Raw genomic sequence first — 10,315 nt, forward strand, 5'->3', positions numbered from 1 at the left:
GCGCCGCGCCGCGCCATGTGGAGCCGTGCCGCGCCATGCAGAGCCGAGCAGTGCCGAGCCACGCCGCGCCATGCAGAGCCTTTGTGCCATGTAGTGCCGAGCAGTGCCGCGCCATGCCGAGCCGCGCTATACAGTGCCGAGCCGCGCCATGTGGTGCCATGTAGTGCCAAGCTGTGCCGCACCATGCAGTGCCGAGCAGTGCCGAGCCACGCCGCGCCATCTAGTCCCGAGCAGTGCCGAGCCATGCCGCGCCATGCAGTGCCGAGCCGCGCCATGTAGAGCTGAGCAGTGCCGTTAAAGTGTAGTGGAAAAGCGCCACTAGTGTCGTCACTCTGAGAGTTTCTCCTCAGAGTGACGACACTAGTGGCGCTGTGAAGATAAAAGTTAGTGACAGATGATCTGAGACAGACTGCCCAGCTGGTCAGAGTTCCAGAGGAGGAAACCACAGACAGACAGCCCCTCATCAGACTCCACCTCCCTCACTCAGACTCAGAACGAGGACACACTGCCTTCTCCTTCTACGCCCCACACCGATGGAATAAATTACAAAACTCACTGAAAATCGATAGACTTATCTCACTTGAGGCTTTCAAAAACCTACTTCTCACCACAGCATTGGGGGCTCAGACTCAGACGTGCACTCGCTTCAGTTAGTGATTTTACTACTCTTGTTTTCAGAACTGTATTTGATTGTGCTGTTTTGATGTTTGATCTTCTGTGATCTCTGTGTGCTACAGGGCATCCTTGAAAAAGAGAGCTCGCTCTCAATGGATCTACCCTGTTAAAATAAAGGTTAAATAAGAGAAACATCCTCCAGACTCTGGATGACAGAGGTTTAACTAGACTGTAGGGCTGAACCCCCAAAAATCGAAGCTTCGTTCGTTGCCATGGTAATCGATCATGAAGTCCGTGATCGATTGTTTTTGTTGACACCGGTTCTCATCGGCAACTGTTACATTAAATTGAGTCGGCTACTTGGCATCCTGGAAACCTGCCTGACTTTGGAGACATGTGTTTGTTTGCCATAATTCATTATTTACGCTATGATTATCAAAATATGGTAATCGGGTCAGCCCTACTAGACTCTGGAGGAGGATGTTCATGGTCGACCTCCACCTGTTAAAGCTGTACAGAAAAGAAAATTGAATTTGAGCCCACTCTGGGTCTGGCTCTGTGCAAAATTCTATTTTTGAGTAAATCCGGGATGAAAGGAGCGACGTGGGCCCGCCTTCCAGTAGGCCCACCACCCGCAGGAAGGACCATGAGGGGTCGGTGCCGTGTGTTTTGGGTGGCAGCCGTGGGCGGGGGCCCCGGCGACCCAATCCCCGGACAACGACTCTGGCTTTAGGGACATGGAATGTCACCTCGCTGGGGGGGAAAGAGCCTGAGCTCGTGCGGGAGGTTGAGAGGTACCGGCTAGAGATAGTCGGGCTCACCTCCACGCAGCCTGGGCTCTGGAACCCAACTCCTTGAGAGAGGCTGGACTCTCTTCCACTCTGGAGTTGCTCACGGTGAGAGGCGGCGAGCTGGTGTGGGCTTGCTCATAGCCCCCCAGCTCAGCCGCCATGTGTTGGAGTTCTCCCCACTGAACGAGAGGGTCGTTTCCCTGCGCCTTCGGGTCGGGGACAGGTCTCTCACTGTTGTCTCGGCCTACGGGCCGAACGGCAGTGCAGAGTACCCGGCCTTCCTGGAGGCCCTGGGAGGGGTGCTGGAAAGTGCTCCAACCAGGGACTCCATCGTTCTGCTGGGGGACTTCAATGCCCACGTGGGCAGCGACAGTGTTACCTGGAGAGGTGTGATTGGGAGGAACGGCCTCCCCGATCTGAACCCGAGCAGTGTTTTGTTATTGGACTTCTGTGCTAGCCACAGTTTGTCCATAACGAACACCATGTTCAGGCATAAGGGTGTCCATCAGTGCACGTGGCACCAGGACACCCTAGGCCGGAGGTCAATGATCGACTTTGTAGTCGTGTCATCTGACCTCCGGCCGTATGTCTTGGACACTCGGGTGAAGAGAGGGGCTGAGCTGTCAACTGATCACCACCTGGTGGTGAGTTGGTTCCGCTGGCAGGGGAGGAAGCTGGTCAGACCTGGAAGACCCAAGCGTATCGTGAGGGTCTGCTGGGAACGTCTGGCAGAATCCCCTGTCAGGGAGGTCTTCAACTCCCACCTCTGGGAGAGCTTTGACCAGATTCCGAGGGAAGCCGGAGACATTGAGTCTGAATGGACCATGTTCTCCACTTCCATTGTTGACGCGGCCGTCCGGAGCTGTGGCCGTAAGGTCTCCGGCGCTTGTCGCGGCGGTAATCCCCGAACCCGGTGGTGGACCCCGGAAGTAAGGGATGCTGTCAAGCTGAAGAAGGAGTCCTACTGAGCCTGGCTAGCTCGGGGGACCCCCGAGGCAGCTGGCGGGTACCGGCAGGCCAAGCGGACGGCAGCCCGGGCGGTCACGGAAGCAAAAACTCGGGTTTTGCTTCCGAGGAAATTCTGGCAAACCATCCGACGCCTCAGGAGGGGGAAGCAGTGCTCCGCCAACACTGTTTACAGTGGAGGAGGGGAGCTGTTGACCTCGACTGGGGATATCGTCGGGCGGTGGAAGGAATACTTCGAGGATCTCCTCAATCCCACTGACACGCCTTCCGTCGAGGACGCAGAGGCTGAGGACCCAGAGGTTGATTCATTCATCACCCAAGCTGAAGTCACTGAGGTAGTCCGGAAGCTCCTCAGTGGCAAGGCACCGGGGGTGGATGAGATCCGCCCTGAGTACCTCAAGTCTCTGGATGTTGCAGGGCTGTCGTGGCTGACACGCCTCTGCAGCATCGCGTGGCAGTCGGGGACAGTGCCTCTGGACTGGCAGACCGGGGTGGTGGTCCCTCTCTTCAAAAAGGGGGACCGGAGGGTGTGTTCCAACTACCGGGGGATCACACTCCTCAGCCTCCCGGGGAAAGTCTATTCCAGGGTGCTGGAGAGGAGAATTCGGCCGATAGTCGAACCTGGGATTCAGGAGGAACAATGCGGTTTTCGTCCTGGCCGTGGAACGCTGGACCAGCTCTACACCCTCCGCAGGGTGCTCGAGGGTGCATGGGAGTTTGCCCAACCAGTCCACATGTGTTTTGTGGACTTGGAGAAGGCTTTCGACCGTGTCCCACGTGGCATCCTGTGGGAGGTGCTCCGGGAGTATGGGGTCGGAGGCCCTCTGCTGAGGGCTGTACGGTCCCTGTACGACCGGAGCAGGAGCTTGGTTCGCATTGCCGGCAGTAAGTCAGACCTGTTCCCGGTGCGTGTTGGACTCCGGCAGGGCTGCCCTTTGTCACCGGTTCTGTTCATTATTTTTATGGACAGAATTTCTAGGCGCAGCCAAGTGCCGGAGGGGGTACGGTTCGGGAGCCACTTGATTTCATCTCTGCTTTTTGCGGATGATGTGGTCTTGTTGGCTCCCTCGAGCCATGACCTTCAGCATGCACTGGGGCGGTTTGCAGCCGAGTGTGAAGCAGCTGGGATGAGAATCAGCACCTCTAAGTCCGAGGCCATGGTTCTCGACCGGAAAAAGGTGGCTTGCACCCTCCAGGTCGGGGGAGAGTTCCTGCCTCAGGTGGAGGAGTTTAAGTATCTCGGGGTCTTGTTCACGAGTGAGGGGAGAACGGAGCGCGAGATCGACAGGCGGATCGGTGCAGCGGCCGCAGTAATGCGGTCATTGTATCGGTCCGTCGTGGTGAAGAAGGAGCTGAGCCGAAAGGCAAAGCTCTTGATTTACCGGTCGGGTGGCGGGGCGCTCCCTTAGAGATAGGGTGAGGAGCTCTGTCACCCGGGAGGAGCTCGGAGTAGAGCCGCTGCTCCTCCACATCGAGAGGAGCCAGCTGAGGTGGCTCGGGCACCTGTATAGGATGCCCCCTGGACGCCTCCCTCGTGAGGTGTTCCGGGCATGTCCCACCGGGAGGAGACCAGAGGAAGACCCAGGACACGCTGGAGTGACTACGTCACTCGGCTGGCCTGGGAACGCCTTGGGGTCCCCCCGGAAGAGCTGGAGGAAGTGTCCGGGGAGCGGGAAGTCTGGGGATCCCTGCTCCGACTGCTGCCCCCGCGACCCGACTCCGGATAAGCGGATGAAAATGGATGGATGGATGGATGAAAGTGTGGTGGATAATGCGCACAGATTATACGTCATCCTGTACACGATTCACCAGCCACTGATATTGGATCCATAATCCGTCATTCAAACATCTGAGATACACACAGGGAGCTCGGTCTCGCCCCAAGCTTTGAATATCCCGCCCGCTCGATAACGACCAATCAAATTCGTTTTCCTTACTCAGGTAAACTCGTGTTGCAGCTCGTGACAACTCGGCGCGACAAACAGGACAAACGGCCGTTTCTGTACAGCTTTAAACAGCCTGCTAGGCGGTAGAGCGGGTCGTCCAGTAACCAGAGGGTTGGCGGTTCGAATCCCGCTCTGTCCCAGTCTCTGTCGTAGTGTCCTTGGGCAAGACACCTTACCCACCTTTCCTCATGTGGATGTGTATGAATGATGGTGGTGGTTTGGTGCACATTGGCAGCTGTGGCAACCTAGTTTACCATCACTGGTGTGAATGTGGTATGAATGAATAATGGTTGCTGTAAAGCGCTTTGGGTGTTGGGTGAAAAGCACTATATGTAATCTATTACTACCAGGAGAATGAAGGAGATGCTGTTTGATGTTTAAACATGCAGCAGCTTCTTACATCCTGGTTCTGTAGAGCTGCTTGTTCATTGACAACACACATCGTTGTGTGTGATGGGACCAGCATGAGGACTACACATAATTAATAACTATCTAATAACCATCAGCAGGTCTGATACTGCAAAAAAAAAAGCAACATACGGTATTTGGTGGAATGAGTGAAACGCAAGGCCGAATATATAAAAAAAAAAAATTGAATACACCTGAAATGTCTAGTAGGCTAATTGAAGAAGAAGAAAAAAAAACAAAAAAAAAAACTGACCAACAAAGGTTAGGAACCACTATTTTAAAAGTAAAGACACTTGGTTTTTTTTTGGAATGTACTTGTAGATCTTTCAGCACTCACTATTAGGGCTGTCAGAACGAACTGATTGATTGATGTATGTATGTATTGATTGATTGATTGATTGATTGATTGATTGATTATTGATTATTGATTGATTGATTGTGTAGGTGGCGGGTCTGGGGACGACCCGCGAGGTGGAGCTTCCTCTGTCCAACTACAAGTCGACCATCTTCTACTACGTCCAGCGGCTGCTGCAGCTCTCCTGCAACGGCAGCGTCAAGACCGACAAGCTGCGCCGCATCTGGGAGCCCACCTACACGTAAGGAGGAGGGGGAGGGGGGGCTGAGGGGGGCGGTGAGAGGCGAGGCGTTTGGGTGTCGCTAGGACATCTGAGCGTCCGTTCTGACTTCTAACTGTGGTTGTTTTGTGTTGTTTTTGCTGCAGGATAATGTACAGAGAGCTGAAGGACGCCGACAAGGAGAAGGAGAGCGGGAAGATGGTGAGAATCACACGTATTGTACATATTGAATATTGTAACGGTTCGGCTTCTCATCACAGCGACGTCTCCTCTCGTTAAAGGGATAGTTCAACGTTTTGGCAAATTGACCCATTGCCATAGTCCCTATAGTCATAGCAGTAGGTTTGTTACCTTAGGGAAATTCATGCAAAACCTCTGATGCGCGTTGCCTTCAGGGACAGTTTTTCATCAACAGTCTCTGTATTTCCTTCTACAACAACTCTGTGTGGTAACGTTGTGTTATTATCTCATAGCGTGGTGAATGTGCAGCTCACAACTTGTCCACCAGAGCGTTGTGGAGTTGTTGGATTGTGTATTTGATGAGTTTGATGAGGTGAAACCAAGAAATCCCATAATGAGCCTCCGTAGCGTAGCTCTGAGCAGCTCACGGCTCTGCTCCACCGTTCTAAAAACAGCTTGCACCGACAATTAAAGGTAACGAACCTACTGCTATGACTATAGGGATTATGGCAATGGGCCAATTTGACAAAAATGTTGAACTATCCCTTTAATACGTCGATATTCTCCAGTTCCACTTCTCATCTCAGAGTTTCTGCTGCTCCTCAGCTTCACTTGGTTTTTATTTGACACAGTTTCAACAGAACTTTCTGACGGTTGTTGAGGTCTCTCCATGTTTCTGCTTCTGCAACAGTGAAAAGGAAACATTTACAAGACGATTGTCGCATAGACTATTCAATTTTTAATTTTATTCATTGCGTGAATATTTGAAGATAGGTAACCTTTTAATTAACAGGCAATTAATTACATGGTTAATGTCCAGAAATAGCCAAGAAATAACGGCCAATTTCATAGTAAAGTCCAGAGCTGCAACAATTAATCAATTAATCAACTATTTTGATAATCAAATAATCACTTTGAGTAGTCCAGACTGAAGGTTTATCTGATACATCGAGACTCCCAATAGTTTCCTTTCCTAGTATCCAATCCAATCCACTTTTTATATAGCACCTATATAGCACATTTCCTCTAATAATCAGAAGAAAAAAAAGTCAAAATTCTCTGATTAATCATCAATTAAATTAATCGACAACTATTTTGATCATCTAATAATCGGTTTGAGTCGTTTTTTAAAGTCCAGATTCTCTGATTTCAGCTTCTTCAATGTGAATATTTCTGGTTTCTTAGTTCCTTTATGACAATAAACTGAGTCTCTCTTTGGTTTGTGGACAAAACAAGACATTTGAGAAACACTGATTGATGTTTTTAACATTTTATTGACCAAACAACTAATCGATTCATCGTTTTAAATAATCGACAGATTTATCGATAATGAAAACAATTGTTAGTTGCAGCTCTAATAATGTAGAGAAATGTAGAAAAGAAATATCGATCCATTTCAACGACTTTATGGAAAGAGAAAAGTTCTGGCCTTTCCCAAAACATGTGTAATGTTTTACCTTTATGAGAAAACGTGACGTTATGAAACTGAGCGTTAATTCTTGACATATCAGGTAATTAACGGCCTGTAGATTAAAGAGTTACCAAAAAAATCATTGCCCATCCCTAAGACATAAAATACTCTTAAAGTTTGAGGAGCTGAGAAATAAAAATTCAAATTTCAGAAGTTTTTACCCTTTTTTTAAATTATAAATAGACAAAATAACTTTATTGACCAGACAGGAAACAGGAGCTGTTGTTGTGACCCGGTTGCCTAGTGACGCTGTTGTTTTCCTGTCTGCAGGACTTCTGTGAGCACGGCGTTGGGGGGCGGTCCGGCGGCCTGAGCCCCAGCTCGCTATCGGCCAATCAGAGCAGCGAGATCCTGGGCGCGGCCAGAGAGGCGGCGCAGGCGAAGGCCGGCTGCAGCCAGAACGCCTGCGGGGTCGAGGACGTCCTGCAGCTGCTGCGCATCCTCTACATCATCGGAGGGGACGCCGCGTCCAACGCACGCACACTGCAGGAAGGTACGGAGAGAGAGAGACACACACACACACACACACACACACGGTTGAAGCTTGAACCAGGTTTGTGTTCCTCGTTTGACTATTTTTCAAATTTCAAAAACACAAATCCTCGACTGGGACACAGATGGAAATGAGCTCTTGAGCTAAATCTGGCATATTTACAACAAATTATTATTTTTTATTTGTTCATGAGTCCCATAGTATTAGGGCCACATTGAGGAAAAAAAACAAAAATACAGACTTTGAGAATAAAGTCATAAATTTACGAAAATAAAGTCGTAAATTTACGAGAATAAAGTCGTAAATTTATGAGAAAAAAGTCGTACATTTCCTACAAGAAAAGTCATAACATTTCGAGAATAAAGTCGTAAATTTACAAATTTCTGAGAATAAAGTCGTACATTTCCTACGAGAAAAAAGTCATAACATTTCGAGAATAAAGTCGTAAATTTTCGAGAATAAAGTCGTAGATTTAGGAGAATAAAGTCGTAAATTTACGAGAATAAAGTCGTAGATTTAGGAGAATAAAGTCGTAAATTTATGAGAAAAAAGTTGTACATTTCCTACGAGAAAGAAGTCATAACATTTTGAGAATGAAGTCGTACATTTACGACTTTATGCTCAAAGTTTGTGATTTTTTTTATGGCCCTTATACTCGTCGTACATTATAAATAAATGAAATGGAAAAAAAAAAACTACACAATTTTTTTATTGAGAAGCAAAGGGACATTTGTGTCGTCTTCTAAAATGCCTCTAAAATGCCCCCAAAATAACATACGTTGATTTTTTCCCCCCACTTTTTTTTCTATACATTTTTTTTATTCCACTTCAGTTCTGATCATAAATACCAAATATTCAATATTCAATTCATTTTTTATTTTATTTTAACCCTTTAAATACTAGTGTGTACGATGAAAACTCAATTTTCTTACAAAACCTGCTATATATCTCTGTGTGTTCAGACATGGACGAGCTGCAGTTCAACGCCGCCCCGGAGGAGTTCACCAGTAAGAAGGTCACCACCAAGATCCTGCAGCAGATCGAGGTTCGTCAGCTGCTCTCATTGATTGATTGATTGATTGATTGATTGATTGATTGATTGATTGATTAACTGATTGATTGATTTGGTTGATCAGCTTTGACCTTTTTGTGTTTTTCTGTGTTTTTTGTTTTTTCTCCCAGGAGCCTCTGGCGCTGGCGAGCGGCGCTCTGCCCGACTGGTGTGAGCAGCTCACGTCCAAGTGTCCTTTCCTGATCCCGTTTGAGACGCGACAGCTCTACTTCACCTGCACGGCCTTCGGAGCCTCCAGGTGAACTTTAGTTTTAGATCTGTGGATTTATTCCTTAGTCTTAGTTGTATTTATATTATTTAAATGAAGATTCTGTTCAACTTCAACGTCACAAAATGCCTTAAAAATAAAAAGGCACCGTTTTTGGTTTGTATGTTTAGTCAAATTGGCCCATTGCCATAATCCCTATAGTCATAGCAGTAGGTTTGTTACCTTTAATTGTCGGTGCAAGCTGTTTTAGAACGGCAGAGCAGAGCCGTGAGCTGCTCAGAGCTACGCTACAGAGGCTCATTATGGGATTTCTTGGTTTCCCTCATCATCAAACTCATCAAATACACAATCCAACAACTCCACAACGCTCTGGTGGACAAGTTGTGAGCTGCACATTCACCACGCTATGAGATAATAATGGATGAAAAAGAACTTACTCTGAAAGACAGAAAAAAATATTACTTATAGGACGGAGTATTAGGGCCACATCGACAAATAAAAAAAATCACAAACTTCAAGAATAAAGTTGTAAATTTACGACTTTATTCTCGTAATGTTATGACTTTTTTCTCGTAGGAAATGTACGACTTTATTCTCGTAAATTTACAACTTTTTTCTTGTAGGAAATTTACAACTTTTTTCTTGTAGGAAATTTACAACTTTATTCTCGTAAATTTACAACTTTATTCTCGTAAATTTACAACTTTATTCTCGTAAATTTACAACTTTATTCTCGTAAATTTACAACTTTATTCTCGTAAATTTACGACTTTATTCTCGTAAATTTACAACTTTATTCTCGTAGGAAATGTACAACTTTATTCTCGTAAATTTACGACTTTATTCTCATAAATTTACAACTTTATTCTCGTAGGAAATGTACAACTTTATTCTCGTAAATTTACTACTTTTTTTCTTGTAGGAAATGTACGACTTTATTCTCGTAAATCTACAACTTTATTCTCGTAAATCTACAACTTTATTCTCCTAATGTTATGACTTTTTTCTCTTAGGAAATGTACGACTTTATTCTCGTAAATCTACAACTTTATTCTCGTAAATCTACAACTTTATTCTCCTAATGTTATGACTTTTTTCTCTTAGGAAATGTACGACTTTATTCTCATAAATTTACAACTTTTTTCTCATAGGAAATTTACAACTTTATTCTCATAAATTTACAACTTTTTTCTGTGTGTGTGTGTGCAGGGCGATCGTGTGGCTGCAGAACCGGCGCGAGGCGACGATGGAGCGCTCCCGCCCGTCGACCACGGTGCGGCGCGACGACCCCGGGGAGTTCCGCGTCGGTCGGCTGAAACACGAGCGCGTGAAAGTTCCCCGGGGCGAGGCCATGATGGAGTGGGCGGAGTCGGTGATGCAGCTGCACGCCGACAGGAAGTCGGTGCTGGAGGTGGAGTTCCAGGGAGAGGAGGGCACCGGGCTCGGACCCACGCTCGAGTTCTACGCTCTGGTGGCGGCCGAGTTCCAGAGGACGTCGCTCGGCATCTGGCTGTGTGACGACGACTTCCCCGACGACGAGTCCAGACAGGTGGGACGCCGCCATGTTGAGTCTTTAAGCAGTGAATGAAG

At 47.3% G+C, this 10,315-nt stretch overlaps 1 protein-coding gene across 1 annotated transcript in view; it reads left to right on the plus strand.

Annotated features, from left to right (window-relative positions):
- Window positions 1-10,315, plus strand: part of hectd1 (HECT domain containing 1) — a 72,861-nt gene that overhangs the window by 53,949 nt on the left and 8,597 nt on the right. Inside the window, exons 31-36 of the mRNA XM_085767934.1 lie at window positions 5,171-5,322; window positions 5,448-5,502; window positions 7,223-7,445; window positions 8,408-8,490; window positions 8,628-8,755; window positions 9,935-10,274. Of these exons, the coding sequence (XP_085624060.1) occupies window positions 5,171-5,322; window positions 5,448-5,502; window positions 7,223-7,445; window positions 8,408-8,490; window positions 8,628-8,755; window positions 9,935-10,274 (981 nt within the window). The remainder of the gene's footprint in view (window positions 1-5,170; window positions 5,323-5,447; window positions 5,503-7,222; window positions 7,446-8,407; window positions 8,491-8,627; window positions 8,756-9,934; window positions 10,275-10,315) is intronic.

This window comes from Trachurus japonicus, chromosome 22, assembly GCF_045865225.1.
Source record: "Trachurus japonicus isolate A0001 chromosome 22, Traja_1.0".
NCBI lineage: Eukaryota > Metazoa > Chordata > Actinopteri > Carangiformes > Carangidae > Trachurus > Trachurus japonicus.